General features: G+C 26.2%; 2 protein-coding genes across 2 annotated transcripts in view; one reads left to right on the top strand and one right to left on the bottom strand.

Moving 5' to 3' along the window:
* Positions 1 to 4888: 4888 nt before the first annotated feature.
* On the top strand, positions 4889 to 5572 carry LOC145842895 (ubiquitin-conjugating enzyme E2 2-like). The gene has a single exon (XM_082950370.1). The coding sequence runs from the start codon at positions 4889 to 4891 to the stop codon at positions 5570 to 5572; it is 684 nt and encodes a 227-aa protein (XP_082806496.1).
* A 695-nt stretch (positions 5573 to 6267) lies between these two features.
* The window catches only part of LOC145842894 (polyubiquitin-A-like), a 122142-nt gene continuing 104891 nt past the window's right edge, over positions 6268 to 23518 (bottom strand). Inside the window, exons 10-19 of the mRNA XM_082950369.1 lie at positions 16916 to 17018; positions 15416 to 15643; positions 14933 to 15160; positions 14455 to 14682; positions 13978 to 14205; positions 13503 to 13730; positions 12064 to 12291; positions 8626 to 8853; positions 7186 to 7335; positions 6268 to 6308 (exon numbers count right to left, since the gene is read on the bottom strand). Coding sequence (XP_082806495.1) covers positions 6268 to 6308; positions 7186 to 7335; positions 8626 to 8853; positions 12064 to 12291; positions 13503 to 13730; positions 13978 to 14205; positions 14455 to 14682; positions 14933 to 15160; positions 15416 to 15643; positions 16916 to 17018 — 1890 coding nt within the window. The remainder of the gene's footprint in view (positions 6309 to 7185; positions 7336 to 8625; positions 8854 to 12063; positions 12292 to 13502; positions 13731 to 13977; positions 14206 to 14454; positions 14683 to 14932; positions 15161 to 15415; positions 15644 to 16915; positions 17019 to 23518) is intronic.

Genomic DNA, 23518 nt, shown 5'->3' with positions numbered 1-23518 from the left:
AGTTTCTACTTTACTTATTTATTACTGTGTGCTATGGTTTTCTTGATCTAATTACTTATTTACCATACCATTTAAAATAAAAAATTATTGCTCATGAATAAAAAATGACACACTAACAATATTTTGACGATTAAACATATTGTGTTTTTTATTTTAATTTAGAAATTTGCTATTTAACATGAACTAATTGAAAGTCTCGATATTTCTTTGTAAAAAAGGCACTGTACTAAGAAAATGGAAATTTTGGATTTTAAATTTAGCTGCAGGTATCAAAATTTTATACAAATGAAGTAGAAAGGTCTTAAATGTTTTCTAAGTAAAGTAAATCCTTTGTTTTATTTGTTTTTAGATTATCTAAAATTTATTTTAGCAAGTTTTTCTAACAAAATATTAGTAAATTTTACTAGAGTAACTAGACGTTCTAGCAACTTCACAAATTTAGAATTCAGTTGTGTTTATTTGTATACTTTTATGTTTGGTGCAGATAGTAGTTTTAATAATTAAAAAAATTCCTTCCCCCTTTTTTTATAATTATTTTGTTACATTTTATTAGCAATAGTTAGAAGTATGACAACTGATGTAAACTAAGCTATAAAAGAAAAACATAATGCAATCATAACTGTATATTTTGCCTTGCTAATAATTAAGTACTCTATTGTATTTTTTTTAAAGAAATTGTTTGAATATTTATAAAAAACAGTTTAAAAGAGTACTATCATAACCTTTATTAAATGGTTTTCAAATTTATTCTTATTGAATTAACAAAATGATTTGGTTCGAATATTAACTTAACAGGGTTGCCACTTTACCTGGAAACCTGGAAAAAATTGGAATTTGACAATTTAGGCAAAAATATCTTGAATTTTGAACAAAAATCACTAAAAAACTTAGAAAAACCTGTAACTTTAAACAGTTTTCACATTTTCAGTAGTAAAATTTCGTTTTGACTTAAAAAACCTATCATAAAAAATAAAAAAAAATGTCATCATCAAAATGTTTTTATTTTAAAACATATTTAAAGTAGCTTTACAGTATCTTTTCAATGTTTTTATAGTATTTAACACAATTTCTTACCTTAAAATTAACTTAAAACTAAAAATTGACCCATAAATGTGTATTTTTAAAAACCCGGAAAAAATTTTGACAAAAAAAGGGGCAACTCTGACTTAATAAAAGCTACTATTTTTTTTCAACAAATAAATTAGAATGGCTACTAACCGTAATTGTTAGTTGTCTCTTTTTACATACTTTTTTTTTTCATTCAGAACAATTGAATTTTCAAACAGTTGAATAATCTCTAACAATTAAGCATTTTGTAGTTTTATTTTAATTTCAACATTAACAAGAATTTTAATTTAAGCAAAAAGTATAGTAAGTTAAGTAAAAAAACTGTTAATAAATAATAACAACGAAGGCTTTTACTGTCTTTATTATTTATTATTTATTAAAAAGCCTTGAATTTTGAACAAAAATCACTATAAAACTGGATTTTTTTAACAATACTAACACGTTAAGCAATAAAATTTCGTTTTGACAAAATAATCTATTATATAACAAAAAAATTATGTTATCATTAAAAAATGTTTTTTATTAAAAAATATTTTTGAAGTAATTTTACAGTATCTTTTCAATGTTTTTATACTATTTTACACAGTTTCTTACCATAAACTTAACTTTAAACAAAAAATAGATCCAAAAATGTTTACGTTTAAAAACCTGAATGAAATTTTGAAAACCTGTAGAAAAATTTCCTAAAAAAATTAGCATCCATGATTTTCTATATATATATATATTTTATTAAAATGTCTCATTTACTCAGTAGCATGAACTCATAAGTAAAAAATAATATATCTGATAAAACATAAAATTAGAAGTTAATTAGTTGATATTGTTTATGGGTGCACAGCTGTTTAAGTTTGGTAAATTTAAACCCCCACATTAAACTAAAAAGTTAAAAGGACAACAAGTAAAAGGAATTTTATTTTTGGAAAAAAAATAAAAATACTTATGTAGGTTTTATTAATGGGAACGGGTCGATTTTGCTCGAGGGGACACTTTTGCATGGAGACACTTTTGCACGAGGGGACAATTTTGCACGGCGACTCTTTTGCATGTAGGGATACTTTTGCACAAAAGGTCACTTGTGCATGGCAATATTTTTGTACGGCAATACTTTTGCACAACGTCCTATTATTATGGCTACATCACTTTTGCATGCATGTCAATTAAATTTTAGCTAGAACCAAATCTGTAACAAAAAAAAACTTAAAACTCATAAAAGACTCATTTCAAAGATAAAAATCAAAGATTTGAAAACGAGAGTATAAGTAAAAAATCAGTCTCTAAGTTTTTATTTAAATTCCACACTAGATTAAGTTTATATTTAAAAGTTGGCGAAATTCAGTTTATTGTTATTTAAGGTATTTAAAAATTCTTTAAATTAGAATTCACAAAAAATGTACTTATCTACTTTACCTTATTTAAGTAAAAAATATGATTGGAGTGATTTGTAGTACGTTTTAATACTGTTCTTTATACGTTCTTAATACTGTAGTTTATACTGTACTTTATACTGTACTTTATACGTTCTTAATACTGTAGGTAAAACTTAGAATAAAAACTAAAAGTTAAACAACAAATTGAAAATCATAATGTTCTAAAATAATTTGCGTTTAAAAACTATCTTTATATAACATAATTAAAATGAAACTTGTATTTAATTTATTTAAATTTTTGTTTAAAAGTAAAAAATTAGAAGTGTGCAATAGTGCAGCTCCGTCCAAAATTGACCGGTTTTTTAAAACTTTTGCGGTGCATATATATCTCCGTAATATAACGCCGTGCAATAGGTGATGCTCGTGTGAAAGAGTTGCTGTGCAAAATTTTCCACTCGTGCAAAAGTGACGCTCACCCCTTATTAATATCTACAAGACATATTTTATTTTCGTAAGCATTTAAAGATTTTTTAAGGTATGGCTTAAATAAGAGCTAAGTTATATTTATTTTTAGGAATTATTAAACATCTCACAAAATAATTTAAATTTGCAAAAAAGAAATTAAATGGTTTGTGTAGATTAAGAAGACCTACATATTTATTTCTAAATATTTGCAATGTATGCTACTTTTTAAGACATAGTAAGTTAAATATTGTTTTAAAAATCTTAAATGCAGGAATTTGAATTATCATGTAAACATCCTTTATTACCTTGAATTTGGTTATATAAGAAAACAAACTATAAGTTTAAATGAATATTTAATAAAACAGTAATGTAAATTTCTTAAAAATGCAGATTTTTTTTATAGATATTTACTGTTAGTTGTAATTTCATTCTAAAAGTTTAAAACATTAACTAAAAAACCCAAGGTAACTATAAATTAGTATAAAATAGCTTTTAATAAACCTTGAATACCAATGTTATTAAGTTTAGATTATTGACTACTGAAATTTACAAATTCCCTATGAAAACTATTTTGATTTAGAATTAGCATTACTGAAAAATATTAAAATGGTAAAATAAAATGATATATTTTAAGTTAAGTATAAATTCCAAATTTATAATCAAGTAATTTCATTATGTTGATGTCGTAGTCGATAATTTATATTGACACGGTCAGTTTTTATTGAACTATAGAAATAAATCTTGAAAATTAAAAGAAAAACAAATATTAAGCGAAAATACAATTAAAAAAAACGTTTTAAGAAGTACAAAAATCTTTCTAATACAACTAATTTTTAAATATATGTATCAAAAATAGATAAAAGTCACCTTTACAAAAATTAACTTTTACAAGTAACCAGTAATGTTTCACTTAATATATTATTTAATCTAAGTAAAACTGCAATATCTAGTTCAAAAACCACGACAACCATTCTAAAATTTTTAAAAAACGGAGTAATTTTTCTTGTCCCACTTTCCACACTATAATTTATTTGTTCCTAAAAACTCATTTTTACAGAATTTGTTAACTTACAGCTAAATAGATTATGTTTATTTTTTGAGTTAAAGTTTATTAGGTTGTTGCTATAGTCCATAGAAAAAGTGGGACATTTTGCGTTTTTTTTATCTTACAATATACTTCCAAAAAACGTTTAAATTTTCGACTTTTGTTTTAATTTTTTTAAGAAATAAGCTTTAATGGTTAGTGTATTTATATTTTAGGTTAACTTAATCATTTTCAAATATAGGCTATTTTTGGTCCGTTCAGTATTGGTCTTTAATTAGGGTCTCCTTGCTTTGTAAAAAGAAGTACTAAATTTTAGTTCACTTACTAATAACGATATATTTACTCAATCATAAAAAAAACATACTTTAATATTTTGCTAATTATGATACGAGAACTAAGAAAAAATTATAGACCTTTTTGTGGTTTCTTGATTCTCGCACTATGTTTAAAAAAAAGATTGAAATGAGCTTTTAAAGACATAAACTGAAAAAACTAAAACTTTTAAAGTAACAAAACCATTTTACTAATAGTTGTTTTATCTTTCAAAAAGTTGTTATTAAAACCAGAATCAAAAACATAAACAGTTTCTCAAAAAATTTAAACTTAAGTAAATAAATTATTACTACAGCATAAAAAAATTATTCAATTAACTGAAGATATCTAACAGAAACAAAAGCTTTAGTTTAAAGAAAGGTTTAGATTTCACTTTCTTAGTGTCTATAGTTTTTTAAAAAGTTAAAATGACATGAAGATCAGTTTTTACTAAACTATCAGTGTAATTTAAAGTCATGATGTTTTATAAAATGTAAAACAGTATTGATACTTTTAGGGCTTATTGGTTCAATGACAGTTAATACTTTATTTATTTAAAAGTGCAATCCTTACAGACTTTTAATAACAAGTTACGATTTTATTTTCTTACTGACAACTTTGGGAAAACAAGATGAAGGGCGAAAAAAAGAAAACTTCACGGTGGCCTTCGGCAGTGGCATCGTACATTTCGAGGACGTCGTATTCCACTGATAGTACCGGTGCAATTGTGTCCACCACCGTCACAAGAAAAATTGAACCGGTGCGTTTTGAAATAATTACCCGGCCAAAACTTTCGGGGCGAGGGAGAAACGAAAAAACATCTTTCTCGCGTGGAAGTTCACCGCCGCTTGAACTTTCACCCGACCGCTTGTCAACGAGAAGGCTGCGTAAGGAGCTCGAAGACATCACATCGGACCCCCCGGAGATGATCAGCGCCCGGCTGAAAGGCGACGACCTGCGCGAATGGACGGCCGAAATACAAGGACCTCCGGGGAGCCCGTACGAGGGCGGCACCTTCCGGCTGAACCTCAAGTTTCCGGCCGGCTATCCAGCGCAACCCCCGGTGGTGACTTTCGCCACCAGGGTGTACCACTGCAACGTCGACCGCCGAGGCCGCATCGGCGTGGACATCCTCCGGTACGAGGGCTGGTCTTGCGCGCTGACGCCGGCAAAAGTGCTGCTGTCGGTGCAGTCACTGCTGACCGACCCCAACCCCGACGACCCGCTGGTGGCCGAAGTGGCGAGGCAGTACGTCAACGACAGGGAGGCACACGACAGGACGTGCAGGCGGTGGACCGAGACGTACGCGAGCTGACTGTGACGTCACTTATTGTTTTTTTTTTGAGCGCACCAATGAAATCTTTTGACCTAAAACTTTTATTTTTTATGAAATAGATGCTTGAAAAGTGTAAAAAGTCACGTCATTAACGGAAACTTAGGTTTTAATTTATAAAATTTACAGAGTATTTTTTTTTGTAGATTGTATAATAGTTTTATTTAAAAGTCAAATATAACTTCAGAAATTTTCAAAACATTCTATATCTTCTGCTTAGTTTTAAATTGGTTATATAATAATTTTCTGAATTATTATTGCAATGCTGCATAATATCAGCCAGAAATGGCTGTATTGATGTGCAAAGTAATGCATTTAACAGGTAATAGTATTTACAAAAAAAACTTATTATTACTATTTTTAAATAACTCAGTGAATAGTTAAATTGTATACAACAAAACAAAGAACATTTTTTTACCCGGAAAACCTTTGCACTTAATATATAATTAATAGTTTGTAATATATTTGATTTATACATGTTACAGACTTAAGCTGAAGTTTTATCTTTAGTACACAAAATATACTAGTTTAAACTTTTATGTTCTTATATTAAATGTAATTCACCAGTTTATTAGTTCAAAATATTAACGATGCTTACATTTAATTCCATTAAAGATAACAGTTTATTGAATGGCTAAAAAATATTTTGTCCAAGGACCTAGTGTACAAAAAACTTTTCAGTACACTACTTGGACACAGTTGAACTCCTTGTACTGGACTTTTGTCATTTATTTGAATTTTAGTAAAAAATTTCCAATAATTTTGTTATCAAACTAAACTAATTTTTAAATTATTTAAAAACAGCATTAGTATACGTAGGTTAACAAAATAGTTGATCAAACCACTTCGTCAACTTGTTAAGATCAACGAATTGGTTTGATCAAACCTTTTGTTAAACTTGAGCTTGTCTCACGGCATACAAAAGTCCAGGCCTCTGTTCAATGTTTTTGTTGATAGTATATGTAAGAAATTGAGTTGTGCTGCTTAAATGAATAAAAATTTCTGTATGCTATTAATTTAACATATATTTTAACTTAAGCAATATGCAACTGTATAAAAATAAACATAATTGTGTATTTCTTTCAGAAAAATTTCATAAAAATGTTTTGTATTGCAATACATTGTTTTTATAGTAAAGATTCAAAAAGCTTTTCTGCTATTGATTGAGCATAATACTTGAAAGTAAACATTTGACTGCTAGTTTTGCTAAGAGTTCTTTATAATAATTTCATCTTTACACCAAGTAATGACTGTATTTTTAAATAATCTCAAACTTAAAAGTCTGTATAACAGGGTTTCCCAAAGTGGGCGATTTTAGTAAGTCGGGGGGCGATAATTAGTAAGGGGGCGAAAGGGTGGGCGATAGCTAGTAAGGGGGCGATTTTGAAATTTTTGGCTGTCATTAAACTTTAAATTGCTATTTTACTAATTTTAGCTTGCTATTAAATATTTGACCCTGAGGTAAAACTTAAACAAAAAAAAGTTTATTTTATTTATGTAAAATATTTTAAAATGGTATGCTACTTATTTAAGGCTAATAATTCCGATTTTAGATAAGTTTATACTACAATTTACAGATAAAATACAATACAAACCTTCTTTGTCTTGCAAATATTGCATTCCACCACAAAGTCTCAACACCAAATGAAGAGTGGACTCTTTCTGGATGTTGTAGTCAGACAAGGTCCTTCCATCTTCCAACTGTTTTCCAGCAAAGATCAAGCGTTGCTGGTCTGGTGGGATACCTGTATTTATGTTTAGCTATTTAGTTTACAATCAATTGGAAAGTTGTGTCTTAAAAACTTTACTACTCTTAATTATTTATCTTAAACTCTATAAAATTGTTGCAGAACTCAAGGTTATCAAACTCTTTTTATATAACTTTTTATATTTATTTTTAGTACAGTTAAAACTTATAATGTTGTACAAAAATTAACCTAGATGAAAAGAACACTTATGTGTTTTTATCAAAACAACAAATTCTATTTATAACTGTTAACATTATAAGTAGCTTTCAGAAGCTATAAAATTCAGACTCTTAACATATTAATTTACTTGAGTACTAATATTTATACTATTTTCTTCCATATACGAGGCTTTGTACATAAACTAATTTGGATACATAACTAATTAAATACTGGAGATCTATTTTTTTTATAATAAAACAAGTCTGATATACCTATTTTATATTACATAAATTAAATTAGAATTTAATATTAAAATGGACTTGAAGATACAAAACATATAACTTCTTTATATTAACAATATTTTTGTAGTAAATATTTTATTTTAGTAAAAACACTTACTTCTTTTTATAAAACAAAAGAAAATTTACTTGATATATAATCAGTTTTGTAAAAAAAATTGATACAACCATAGAGAAAAAAAATCTAACGGCTAATTTTCTTACAAGATAACATATTTACTAAAAACCTATATTCTTCACTTTTTGAAGGTATTTATTTTAAATTCTTAGTTATTGTTTTTTAATATACAAACAAGTTGTAGGAAGCCAACTATGGAAAAAAATATTAAAAAAAAATTAGACCAAAAATGAAAGCTTTTTTTTTGTTTTATTTAATACAGAAATCAGAAAAAAACCTGTTTACTTATACTTTTTTAAGACCTATTTAATATTAGATTGAAAATTTCTAAACAACTATAATAGTAAAAAATACATAAATTGAAAAGATATATTTTTAAATAAATAATCTATACTTAATTTTCAGTTTGCACCTCTCATTAAGAACATATTATACTTTCTTTGATTTATTATTTGTCAAAAACTACATTAAATTTTTTTAAACTGAAAAAAACAAATGGTAGCTTATTATTCTATTTAAAAATTTAGACTAAGTTTTAAAAATGATATACCCCTTACTTCCTTAAAACTTAAAGGTCTTGAGTTAGAGCAACTCAATTATGAAAAACTAATGAACTTAATATTTTCAGATGTCTCAGTATGCTAAGAATTTAACTACCATCAGCTGTAAACATCAAGTTTCAACTGTTTTCAATTTAAAAGCTTAACAAACCTTTCTTGTCTTGGATCTTAGCCTTGACATTTTCAATGGTATCTGAAGCTTCAACTTCCAAAGTGATGGTTTTGGCAGTCAATGGTTTCTCAAATATTTGCATTCCACCACGAAGTCTCAACACCAAATGAAGCGTGGACTCTTTTTGGATGTTGTAGTCGGACAAGGTGCTGCCATTTTCCAATTGCTTACCAGCGAATATTAAACGTTGTTGGTCTGGTGGAATTCCTGTGATTGGTTTTTATTTAGTTCGGTAGCCAATTTTAAACTTAGACTTAACAGGGTTAATAAGGAATTATAACTTTTGTTTAAACAACTATTTGTGTTATTCATTTTGAATAGTTAGTGTATTTTTAGAAAAACTTTATCTCTTTTTATTATCTTGATTTTAGGTGACCTAAATAGTTTTTTCCACTATGATACTTCTAAATAACTTTCTACAGACTAGTATTTTTAAATATTAACACTTTCGACTAAATATTATCATCAAGACATTATATATTTAAATTTTTTTAAATATACTAGTGCCACAGGCAAAATCTGATAATTACTGCAAATTTTTGTAGTTATATCAAACTTAGTAGCTAGCGTATTTGATTTATGACAAATGAAAAAAAAATATTCTGAATATTCTATATTATTATGCTTCTGATCTCTTCCCAGTGTTTATCAATCAAATTTTAAGCCATAGTTAGGGGTAGAACACTTCTGATTAGTTTTATTTCTACGCATTTATTTAAGCCAGAAGTTTTTAATTCCTGCTTTTTAAGGACATATGAGGGTTAACACTTATTTATTATTTGATCTTGTTTAATATTTTTTTGCTAAGCTACAAGATGCTTTTTACAAATTTTAAAATTTTTAATTAATTTTTGAGACATAGACGGTCAAAGTTGGAGGCAACAATAGGTTCCTTATGGGAGGCGCAAACTTAAACAGCAAAAATAGACTATTTCACTAAAAATTTATCTTCTTCTACATTTATTAAGATAATTACCTCAAAATTTCAGGAAGTGTTCCTTAATATGTTTAGAAAATTCTGTCGTAACGAGTTTTGAAAAAATTTTAATTTTATATAAAAAAAAACAAAAAAAACATTTTTTTTTCGTTTTTTGTTAAATTTTTTTAGTTTTTTAATTTTTACAAATTCTTCCTGACAGATTTTTTTAAATATTTAAAGGAATATTTCCTGACAATTTGAGGTAGTTATCTCAAAAAACATAGGAGATAGATTTTTAGTGATTTATATTTATTTGCTGTTTTATATACATATATATATATATTTATAACAAGGTTATGATTTAAACTTGAACACCTTCTACTGAGCTCATTTGAGAGCTTTTAAATAATTTATTAGAAAATTAAGATTTTAAAAATACTGGTACATATGTTTCATAACACTAGACGCCTTAATCACCAGCCAGTTAAATTTAACATAAAAAGCACTTTGCTTAAGATAGATGCATAATTTATACAAAAAAAACAAAAAACGGTATGACGTAATATTGTGCATTACAAAAATTAAGTACAAAAATTGATCTACCATCTACAATTATATATATAAAAAGATTTATTTCAAGATGTAAAACTTGAAAGACTCGAGTTTCATGCTTACGCACTCATCAGCTTCAAAATAAGTTCAAAATAAAGCACAAAACACACAAATGAAAGTTAAAAATTTAGCATAAGTAGATTATGACGTAATTTTGAAACTATCAAAAATCATGCAAAACAGCTTGTCGATTGGTAAATCAATTTTTGCACAAGCCGTTTTGCATGATTTTTGATAGTTTCAAAATTATGTCATTATCTACTTATGCTAGATTTTTAACTTTCATTTATGTGTTTTGTGCTTTATTTTGAACTAGTTTTGAAGCTGATGAGTGCATAAGCACGAAACTCGAGTCTTTAAGTGTTACATCTTGAAAAAACCTTTTTATTAATAAAGCCCTTAAGGTGGGCTCAGTGTGAAAGATTTGATTTATCAAGTTATATAACTTAATTCTATAACTATAATAATAAATTATTTAAAAGCCCTTCAAGTGGGTTCAGTAGAAGGTGTTCAAGTTTGAATAATAACCTTATTATATATATATATATATATATATATATATATATATATATATATATATATATAAAATAAGGTTAATGTTTAAACGTAAACACTTTCAACTGAGCCCACTTGAAGGGCTTTTAAATAATTTATTCAAATGGCGATTTTAAAAATTCTGGAACATATGTTTCACAAAGCTTTAATTTTTCATAAAGCTTTGATCATCAGCCAGTTAAATTCAAAAAAAATCCGTTAAAAAAGGAAGGTTGTTTAAATAAGCGAAACGAATTTGTATCGTCTTGTCGACATATAAAAAAGCTTCTTTTAAAACACAACAAATTTTGAAGCATTTTATAGTCAATTAACTGTTGTTTTCGTTAATTTTAGTTGTTTAATTAGTTAGAAGGTAGATCGATTTTTGTACTAAATATTTGTAATGTACAATATTACGTCATACTGTTTTTTGTTTTTTTGCATAACTTTTGTATCTTTGTTTAGTACAGTGCTTTGTATTTTGAATTTAACTGGCTGATGATCAAAGCTTTATGAAAAATTAAAGCTTTGTGAAACATATGTTCCAGAATTTTTAAAATCGCCATTTGAATAAATTATATATATATATATATATATATAAAATAAGGTTAATGTTTAAACGTAAACACTTTCAACTGAGCCCACTTGAAGGGCTTTTAAATAATTTATTCAAATGGCGATTTTAAAAATTCTGGAACATATGTTTCACAAAGCTTTAATTTTTCATAAAGCTTTGATCATCAGCCAATTAAATTCAAAATACAAAGCACTGTACTAAACAAAGATACAAAAGTTATGCAAAAAAACAAAAAACAGTATGACGTAATATTGTACATTACAAATATTCAGTACAAAACAATATAGTAATATATATATATTATATGTACAAGGACAGAAATTATTGACGTTTATGATTAAAAAATACATCTTTAATAGAACTTTAAATCTTCAGGATAGTTTGTCTCGCATTTAGTCTTACACTACCATAAAGAAGTTTTGCTATTTTATGGCTATATTGATTTTCTTTAGAGCTAAAATCAAATTTTGCTAAGCATATTAGGCATTAAAAATTTTAAATATCAGGGAACAGTTTTGTTTTACATTTTACTTTTACTTAATAAAGAACAATAAAACGTCTCCTTTATAATGCTTTACTACAACTTAATCATTTGTACTCTAATTTTGTTTGAGATTGCAGCAAGAATCAAAAGGTTTTAGCGTTCAAAATTTTTAATTTAGCATTTCAATAGAAATATATAAATTTTAACTTTTTAAATATCATTATTAATGGCATGCATTAATTATTGCGCTTAAATTAAATTATTATTTCTTATTCATAGATATCTACAAACCTTCTTTGTCTTGAATCTTAGCTTTGACATTTTCGATGGTATCAGAAGCTTCAACTTCCAATGTGATAGTTTTGCCAGTCAATGTTTTCACAAATATTTGCATTCCGCCACGAAGTCTCAAAACCAAATGAAGAGTGCACTCTTTTTGGATGTTGTAGTCAGACAAGGTCCTTCCATCTTCCAACTGTTTTCCAGCAAAGATCAAACGTTGCTGGTCTGGTGGGATACCTATGAAAAAGTTATAATTTTACATTATCTGAGCCATCAGACAATTTTAACCGCTTGAAAAATTTAAAGTTATTTTTGAGATATGAGCGATCAAAGTCGGTGAACTGAATAGGTTCTCAATGGAAGGAACTAAACTAAAGGCGCGAAAAAAGACCATTTTACTAAAAATCTATCTACTCCTCGATATTTCAAGCAATTTTCAAATTTTCACAGAAAGTCTATTATTAAATTAAAAATTGATGAATGCAGGAATTTTGTTAATTTAGAATTTTTTTTTTTCTAAAAAAAAAATACCTTTTATTTATTTTTTATCTAAAATTTTTATTTTTTAATGTTTTTAAAACCGCAACGTTCTAAGTCTTTTAGCTGTTGTCTCTAGCTCATAAAAGAAAGAAAAAGATGGAATTTAAATGTTTTTTTTTAATATACGAGAAAATTGACCCCAAAAAATTTAAGGTTCATACGTTTGTATCGGAAACTTTTTATAAAAATTAAAATAGCTCAAAATTAATCAAGTTTATTTTATTTTATTCTATAAAAACTGGCTTGTAGTTTGTACTTGAAGTCTTCATTAAGATCCAAGGTTATTTTAAGTATAACAAAATGTTGGACTCCCCCAATGCCCTTAAAATATATAGTGTTTACTCAGTTCATCAGATATTGTTAACCATATATCTTATAACTTATATACATCAAGGGGTTATTTTTAATATTTTTATAAAATAGAGTCAGTTTTCTTAACAAAGCTGTTTTACACTTAAAAGTGCTTCTTTATTTTAAAACAAAAGTTGCTTAAGGTTCTAAAATATTTCTTAAAGTTTTCTGAATTTGCTTTTCGGTTTTCGAAAATAAAAGTTTTTGGGTGTACTTTATAATAAAAAGAAGCTTAAGGTTAAAAACTGATTCAGTTAGTACAAAAAGATAAACAAGATATTGATAACTTATTTTAAAAGTGTTTTTCAATTGGAAATTTTAGAAAGAAATATATCTATTTGACAGATTTATTGTGTCAAATCATAACTAAATAACTTCATTTAATAACTATTTAAAATTTCAGGTTTTCTACAACTTTTATTCAAAATTCTAGGTTTTTCTGAATATTTTTAGCCAAAATTATACTAGTTATTTCCATGTTTATCTAGGATTTCAGCTTTTTTTGACTACCCTGTGAGGAGCTTTAACTTAATTATTTCAAAAAATATTTTACAAACCTTCTTTGTCTTGGATCTTAGCTTTGACATTTTCAATGGTATCAGAAGCTTCAACTTCTAAAGTGATGGTTTTGCCAGTCAATGTTTTCACAAATATTTGCATTCCACCACGAAGTCTCAAAACCAAATGAAGAGTGGACTCTTTCTGGATGTTGTAATCAGACAAGGTCCTGCCATCTTCCAATTGTTTTCCAGCAAAGATCAAACGTTGCTGGTCTGGTGGAATACCTATTAAATAAAATAGTAATTATATATCTCGTATGTTTCAGCTATGTACATTTTTACAAAATGTTCAATGTCTAAGTTATCTCTTGGATATTGTTAAACATTCATCTTATAGATTTCTAGTTGAACGAGTTAAGTTTCGAATAGAAATTAGAGTCAGTTTCCTTGACAATTAATGAACACATAAAACTGTTTCTTAATTCTTAAAAGCTTTCAACTTAATTACTATTGAAAGTAAACTGTTACAAACCTTCTTTGTCTTGGATCTTAGCCTTGACATTTTCGATGGTGTCTGAAGCTTCAACTTCTAAAGTGGTGGTTTTGCCAGTCAAGGTTTTCACAAATATTTGCATTCCACCACGAAGTCTCAACACCAAATGAAGAGTGGACTCTTTCTGGATGTTGTAGTCAGACAAAGTCCTTCCATCTTCCAATTGCTTACCAGCAAAGATCAAACGTTGCTGGTCTGGTGGGATACCTGTTAAATAAAGAGTATCTTATTCTTTAAACATTTTTTTTTTTAAATAAAAATTTAGACCATTGAGTATTTTACTATTACTCAGACATTAAGACATATTTTTATGAGGTTTGTAATAGAAGGAGATTTGTTATTAACTTCTAAATTAGTGTATGCTTTTAACAAAGCTTATTTTACACCTTCACATTTCCTTGTTTAGAAAAGGTTTAAAATTAATTGCTTCTAATTTCCAATTTAACTTTTACAAACCTTCTTTGTCTTGGATCTTAGCCTTGACATTTTCAATGGTGTCTGAAGCTTCAACTTCCAAAGTGATGGTTTTGCCAGTCAAGGTTTTCACAAATACTTGCATTCCACCACGAAGTCTCAACACCAAATGAAGAGTGGACTCTTTCTGGATGTTGTAGTCAGACAAAGTCCTTCCATCTTCCAATTGCTTACCAGCAAAGATCAAACGTTGCTGGTCTGGTGGGATACCTGTTAAGAAAAAAGGGTATCTTATTCTTTAAACATTTTTTTTTTAAATAAAAATTTAGACCATTGAGTATTTTACTATTACTCAGACATTAAGACATATTTTTATGAGGTTTGTAATAGAAGGAGATTTGTTATTAACTTCTAAATTAGTGTATGCTTTTAACAAAGCTTATTTTACACCTTCACATTTCCTTGTTTAGAAAAGGTTTAAAATTAATTGCTTCTAATTTCCAATTTAACTTTTACAAACCTTCTTTGTCTTGGATCTTAGCCTTGACATTTTCAATGGTGTCTGAAGCTTCAACTTCCAAAGTGATGGTTTTGCCAGTCAAGGTTTTCACAAATATTTGCATTCCACCACGAAGTCTCAACACCAAATGAAGAGTGGACTCTTTCTGGATGTTGTAGTCAGACAAAGTCCTTCCATCTTCCAATTGCTTACCAGCAAAGATCAAACGTTGCTGGTCTGGTGGAGTACCTATAAAATGTTATAATTATACATCTTGAATTGAATAAGTTCTATATATATATTAAATATTCGATTTTTAAGAAATTTTTTATATAGAGTAAAACATATATCTTGAATCTTATCTAGTTGAACAAGTTATGCCTTAAATTTAACAAGTTAGAGTCAGCTTACTTAAAAAAGCTAATTGAACACATAAAATTGATTCTTAACTTTTCAGATCATTAAAACTTTTTGTTTTCACTTTAAATTTCAACTTTTACAAACCTTCTTTGTCTTGGATCTTAGCTTTGACATTTTCAATAGTATCAGAAGCTTCAACTTCCAAAGTGATGGTTTTGCCAGTCAATGTTTTCACAAATATTTGCATTCCACCAAGAAGTCTCAAAACCAAGTGAAGAGTAGACTCTTTTTGGATATTGTAGTCAGACAAGGTCCTTCCATCTTCCAATTGTTTTCCAGCAAAGATCAAACGTTGCTGGTCTGGTGGGATACCTGTATTTATGTTCAGCTATTTAGTTTAGAATTAATTAGCAAGTTGTGTCATGAAAACTTTACTACTTAATAAAATTGTTGCAGAACTCAAGATTATCAAACATTTTTTTTAACAACGTTTTATATATATTATTAGTACACTTAAAACTTATGTTTTACAAAAATTAACGTAGATGAAAAGAACACTTTTGTGTTTTTATCAAAACAACAAATCTATTTTTAATTATTAACATTATATGTAGCTTTCAGAAGCTATAAAATTCAGACTCTTAACATATTAATTCACTTGAGTACTAAAATTTATACTATTTTCTTGCATATAGGAGGTTTTTTACATCAACTAATATGAACACATAAATAATTAAATACTGAAGTTCTATTTTTTTTTAAATAAAATAAGTCTGATATATTTACTTTATATTACGTTAATTCAATTAGAATTTAATATTTAAATGGATTTAAAGATGCAAAACATACAACTTCTTTATACTAACAATATTTTTGTAGTAATATTTAATTTTGTTAAAAACATTTAATTTTTTTTTAAACATTAGACAATTTACTTTTGAGATATAATCAGTTTTGTAAAAAAAAATTTGATACAACCATATAGAAAAAAAATCTCACGGCTAATTTTCTTATAACTTAAAATATTTACCAAAAATCTATATTCTTCACTTTTTGAAGGTATTTATTTCAAATTCTTAGGATTCTTGTTTTTAAATATAGAAACAAGTTGTAGGAAACCAACTATGGAAAAAATTTTTTTTTTTTTTAAATTAGACCAAAATCAAAAAATTTTTTTTGTTTCATTTAATACAGAAATGAGAGAAAAAATCTATTTACTTATAGTTGTTTAAAACTTATTTAATATTAGACTGAGAATTTCTAAACAATTATAATAGTAAATAATACATTAACTGAAAGAGATATATTTTTAAATATATAATCTATACTTAATTTTTAGTTTGCACCTCTCATTAAGAACATATTATACTTTCTTTGATTTATTATTTGGTGAAACTACATTAAATTTTTCTAAACTGAAATAACAACTGGTAGCTTATAGCTCTATTTAAAAATTTAGAACAACTTTTAAAAATGATATACCCCTTACTTCCTTAATACTTTAAGGTCTTGAGTTAGAGCAATTCAATTATGAAAAACTAATGGACTTAATTGTTTTTAGATTTTTCAGTATGCTAAGAATTTAACTACCATCAGCTGTAAATATTAAGTTTCAACTGCTTTCAATTTAAAAGTTTAACAAACCTTCTTTGTCTTGGATTTTAGCCTTGACATACTCAATGGTGTCTGAAGCCTCAACTTCTAAAGTGATGGTTTTACCAGTCAGTGTTTTAACAAAAATTTGCATGTTCAATAACAATTTACAAACAACAGATATTTAAATTCGACAACTTTATAAATTATACTAAAAAAATTTAATTTATTTTTAAGAAAATAATTTTAAAACAATAATTTATGGTTAAACACTACACTATGATTACAGAAACAAAACTACAATGTTTGTAATTTCATATAAGGTTTATAACTCTAGTGTAGTTTTTTACTTTTTAACTTTTTTTAGATTAATAAAACTATTTTAATACTATTATCAAGAAGATTTAAGTTCAAAATATTTAGAAACAGTGATTTTTAATTATAATCACACTGTATAAATTTATTTACATATTTGATACTTTTAATGGCTTAAATAGATTTTTTGTTTTTATAAGGTTACTCCTTGCTAACTTTTTGCTTTAATTCCTTTTATAAGGAATTTATTGAAGTTTTTTATCTTAAAAATATAAATGTTTTAAAATAAACTTTTTAGCAGTTAATTAAAATAATCTATTATCTAATGTTTTTATTTAAACTGAAATAAATGTTCAAAGGTAACTTTTCCTATATATTAGTTATAACAAATCAGATTCACCGTTTTTTTTATGATTATAATTAAGTTTAGATTTTGATTTTTAAGTTATTTACTATCTTAAGTTCTCCAGAAACTGATTTTGTATATATATAAACTATCAAGTATTCAACAACAATAATTTTTTTATCAAAATAAATTCCATTTAAATAAAATTGATACGCCCAATTGATTTGGGTTTTCTAAACAGACAATAACTAGTAAGTAAACAATTCTTAAATTTTAAAATTCATAAAAAAAATAGTTTTTAGCATGTGATTACTTTTGTGTAGCTTTCTATTAGATGCTTTATTTTGTATTTGGAGGTAAGATTTAAAATTAAGGTTTACCATAGTGAGCTAAATCTTCTTAAGGAAATCAAATACTTTTTAGGACTTGTTAATTTTTCAGTTTAAAAAAATGTTCTGAGTGACTTTTAACTGTCCTTAATCATCCTGATTTTTTAATCCTTATTTTTTTTTCTTTAAAAAGTTAATTTCTTGAATTAAAAGGGAATAAGATAATATTTATTGAAATTAATTAAAATAAAACTCTTTCAAAATTAGGAAGAAATATATATTGAAATTTTGAAAGAATCTTTCAACTATCATGAATTATTGTAAAATAAATTATGTTTACCATAAAAAATACAACTATCCTGAGTCAGCCTAAAACTTAAAATCAATTCAAAATATCTTATGTTCTCCTGGAGTGTGTGGCAACACTTTTATTTGGACTAGTTTTGTTTTTGTACTCTTAATCTAAACATTTAAATATTTAAAAAAAATCCATTTTGTAAAAAGTAATATACATGTAATCAAAATTTTTTTAATACTAGGTATAAACAGTATAATCAGGTATTTTTATTTTAGGGAAACATATGACGTGGGGACCCTGAAAGTGATATTTAAATTAAACATACAAATAAAGAGACTGCTTAGACAAAAAGAAAAGTTAAATTGTGGTTTAAAAGTAACATTAAGTTAGCCTAAATTTTTAAAGAAAACTGCAAAAATAGAAATAATAGATAAAATCACAAATAAAAAGAAATTATCTAATTAAAATGCATAAAAATAACAAAATAATGGCATAAGGGCTTGTTATAAAGGTTAAATTATTCTGAGATTATAAAAAATAAGCTATATGACAAGAGTTTTGCAATATATTAGTCAAACAAACTCAACTTGAAAAAAACTGATTATTCTGAGTAGACTGAAAAGAAGTAACCCATAATATTAGGAAAAAAGGTTACTATAACAAGAATTGACAGTCATTGTTTGACAAAGTTTTCAAATTTTAACAGGAATTACTTTTCTTATATACCAAGGCTATAAAAGTAATTTGTTTTTGTTCTTAATTATGTCTACAAAACTGTTACTTTTAGTGTCATTTCAACTTTTACCATAAAACTATTAGAGGTGCTGCTTTTTAGAAGCAGTTTTAAAAGTTTAACATATTTTTCTTTACTTTTTGTTTATAAGTATTTTAGTGCTGCTACTAAAAATCATTTATACTTATTAAGTATTAAAACTCTTATTAGAAATGCTGCCAATTTAAAACAGTTTGTAAAAAATGTTATTCATAATTTTATTATTAGATTTAGAAGTATTAAAACTGTGTGAAAGTTGAAATGACATTAATAGTAGCAGTTTAGCAGAAATCATTTTAAAGGAACAAAAACAAATTTATTTTTTTTGGCCTGGTTTAGAAGAAAAATAGTACAAAACTAAAGAAATCTTGTACTATAACAGGGTTGCCTCTGGTTTTCTAAATTGCTTCCAAAATTTGAATGTAAATCCAGGTAAATATTAAAGGATTAATTTTATCTTAGTAAGAACATTCCAACATTCAGTCATGCGTATTAAATTGTCATGTCTATAATTAAATGACAAAGTGTTTCTACTTGAGTATTTTAAATTTAATACTAACTGAGGTAGATAATTTTTAACACAAGTACAGTTTAACACATTATACGTCTGAAAATTTATATAAAATTTATTCTTTTAAATTGTTAAAACTCAAAAATATTAAAAAAAATTTAAATACCATAAAGGTTCGATCACACCGCTATAGTTATCAGACCACAAGCTTTCGGTAAACTAGGCCCTAATTTTCGCTTGTTTTCACAGACAACACTTTTGACCTGAGGTCGGACGGGACGACCAACAAAGTTTAACTGGGTCTCAGTTTACCGATTTTTATGGTCTGATGTTCAACACTTTATGTAAAACTTAACTTTAGATTTCTTAGTCTAAAGGTACACATAAGTCCAGCAACCCTCCAGATTTAGGTTCTGTTGGACTTTCGCCATTGTTTTCTTTACTTGTACTTAAAAGACGTTTAAAATAATCTTAAAGAAAACTTTCAAATTGGACTATTGAACTTTAGTTAATAAATTAAGTTATTTACTAATCGTTTTATTGTTATATTTTAACAACTTTTTTGTTCAGATTTCTTTTAACATACAGTATTAGCACTATATAATCCGGTATATTATCTTTATCAAAAAATTTTAGTTATTATTTTTAATAAATCTAAGTTATCAGATTGCAGTTTATTTGTGCTACAAATACTAAAAAGTTTTAATAAGTTTTTTAAACTTCAAAATATAAAGTTAAGCTTTTTTTTTCTATTATTCAATGGAAAACTCAAAATTCAATTTTTACATAACTTGATAATCAACACTAACAAAGTTTTTTTTTTAAATCTTTTGTTTATACCAATATCAAAAATCGATTTCAACAAACACAATTACAATTTTATTTATAAAACTAAACTTAGTTACTAGTTTATAGATTTTTCTATGCTAAAAATTTAAAAAAGTAACAACAGTTTAGTTGAATTTCAAACTTACAAAATTTTAGATACAGTAATTTTAGATACATTAAAAATTCATTAAAATTGAATTTATTTTTGAAGCTAAATTTAGTTTTTAGTTGCTGGTCTATACACTTTTGTAAGTTAAGAACTGAAAAAACAACAATTGTTTTGTGATATCTACAAATTATTAAAGTTTAAATACAGTACTGACTACTGACCTCAGTAAGCTTCGCTACACACTTTAAGAGGTACGCATATGCACTAGATATTGTAAATAAATAAAAACAGAAGTTTTTTTCAAACTGTATATTTCCGGATGAAGTCAACTAACACTGCTCATTAAAAACCCATACAAATTATTTTTTTTTATGTACAACAACTTTATAATAACAAGTTGCTTATATTTATTAAATTACATTCAATTATAAAAATTTTGATGATTCTAAGAAACGTTATCATTTTAGTCATTTTATTTATTTTCGTATTTTCAAATAAACCACAACAGATTTTATTTTATTAAGAATAAGTAGATTAGCTTTTATTCGCTGCGTAAAAAGGATTTTTTTTCTTAAAACTGGAAGGGAATTTTTTTTATCTGGTTCAAAGGAACCTAGGTACCTAATTGAAATCCCTCTGTATATCAGAAACAAAACTGAACTTTAGTTATTTAACTAGATGTTCTTTTTTTTATTGTGTTCTTTTATTGAGAGAGCTTAAACGTTTCAAACATTTTAAAAGTCTAATGTTGTTATATTGAATCCTGCTAATCAATATGTTTGCAAAAAAAATGTTCTAACCTGTTTAAATATAATTAAATTTGTGGCTGTTAATGCCTATTTAGCTATGGGAAAACTTTTAAATTTTACTAAAAATTTTGAACTTTTTTCTTCTATCATAGTCAATAGCAATTTTTAAACTTAACATAACTCACCTAACTAAAAGTTTACATCAAAATAAGCAAGCTTTATAAAACTGTTCAAAAACAACTCACAATAATTTGCAGTAGGAAAAGAACCTATGAGTAAATACTAAATTTAAAAACTTGGTGTTTATAAGACGCATAAGCAGAAGCTAGATATGCTGATACTTAACACTTTGTGCTGACTGTATATTCTACTGTCTGATAATTATCTTTAATAGTGAAAATAAATAACTTTTTTAAAGGTTAATATTTGTATTAATTTTAACTAAGGTGAAATATTTTTGACTTCTTTTAATCTTAAGAAAATCTTACATAGTATATTTTGTACCTATACATTTTCAATTTATTTTTTTCATTGCCTAATTTTTCTTGCTTATTTTTGTAATTTCTTTTCTACTTTTTTAATTTTTTAAGCAAATAGCTTGTTGAAAAAAAGAGCTTTACTTTTAATTAGATTTAGTATTTACTTAAACCAGGGATTAGCAATGTATAGCATACTATTTTTGGTAGGTATTTATTTTTGTTATTTAAATATATTAGATATATATTTAATAGCAAAGACGAAAATTAAGCTACAACAATTTTTGATTTTTACGCAAAAAGTTTTAGTAGATTTATATTTAATTATATATTTGTTACTTGTAATAGTTTTAAAAACCTATTAATTTTATTATCCCTTTAAGAAATTATTTAGTGATAGTCAGTCAGTTGTCATTATTGATATTATTGTAAAAAAAAGCATTTTATTTACGCGTTTTCATAAGTTTTTAGTACCATGTACGTACATCTTTTGCAATTACTAGCAAATGCAAAGTTTCATCAAAATAATACTTTACCTCATTAAAAAACAAAATAAAATTTGAACAACTAAATTTATAAAAAAATAACTAACAATGCTTTGTTATATTTAAATCATTTATAACTTTCAAATCTTATAAATGCGAACCATTTCAAAAATATAACTTTAGTATTAATTTTTCTCAAACAACTTGAGTTTATTTAAAAAAAAAAAACTTAAACTTTGTCTGTTTTGTACAATTTCGTTCGTTAAATTCTTTTACATTTGTCCAGTACAAGACGTTAAAAGGTATTTGTGGTGTACGACTCAATAACCGAAAGTTTTTTTCGTGCACCAGGTCCTAGAACCAAATACTTTAAGCGTTTTTTTTTATGTCGTTCAAAAAACTTTCGAACTATTTACCGTTAAAGCAAGTTTATAAGTTAAAGTGAAACAAGGTGTAGAGCTAAAAACTATCACTTAAGTCGAAATACTGTCTTAGTTGTTGCTCAAAATTAAATACTTTTATTGATAATTTTATACTAATATTTAAGAAATTAACTGAATTTTAATATAGTAGTTAAAAAAAATGATAAGATGTTTTAATCATTTAAAAGAATTATAATTACCTTTGGTTCTTTATGAATGAACACGGCTTAGTTTAAAAATATTAATAACTAAAAAAAAATTGTTTTAAAAGAGAAGCTGATGATGCTGTAAAGCATAAGCTTAAAAACGTGAGAATTTTATGAAATTTGAACAAACAAAAACTATTCATTTCGGGCTGGTTTATAAATTTAAAACAAATATGATTACTTCAAATACTTTAAAAGTTTAATTACTAATTTTTAAACTATTTTGTTCATTGATTATCAAAAATAGCTTACTATGAGCCACCACTGCACAGCAAATAACATAAAGTTCTAAACTTAAAAAATATTTTTACTTAAAGTTACAAAAAAAGATAATATTTCCTACATTTAGAAGCTCCTACCACTGCCAGTGTGTAGCATCGAATGAAGTGATATGGCAATTCTTTTACAAATTTACGGAGTAAATTAGAAAAAAAGAAAAATACGAAAAATGTTGGCGTTTCATAAATAAATGCTACATGTATATAAATAAGTAGTTTTTAAAAAAGAAGGCAATTATATGCAGCTAACTTTGGAAACCATTAGTTTTCAAGTGAAAATTAGTGCTTAAGCAATGTAACGAAGGCGATTCTCGACTTCGTTGTTTTATACTTTTCCGCCAGTTGGCGCTATAGTAAGCCGAAATTGTGTACTTATTTCAAGATAACAATAAAAAATTGCTCATTGGCCTTTAGCTCGCGCACTACGCGCAGCTCTGTTCTGGTTTTCTTTATTTATGTTTTTTTTTTGTTTAATTGTATTGTATTATGTTCAGTTAGCCATAAGACCGTGCGGAAGGCACACAAAGTTT

Source organism: Thalia democratica, chromosome 8, assembly GCF_965202585.1.
Source record: "Thalia democratica chromosome 8, ktThaDemo2.hap1.1, whole genome shotgun sequence".
Classification (NCBI taxonomy): domain Eukaryota; kingdom Metazoa; phylum Chordata; class Thaliacea; order Salpida; family Salpidae; genus Thalia; species Thalia democratica.
Note: the sequence above shows the minus strand (reverse complement) of the source record. Positions and strands in the feature narration are given on the sequence as shown.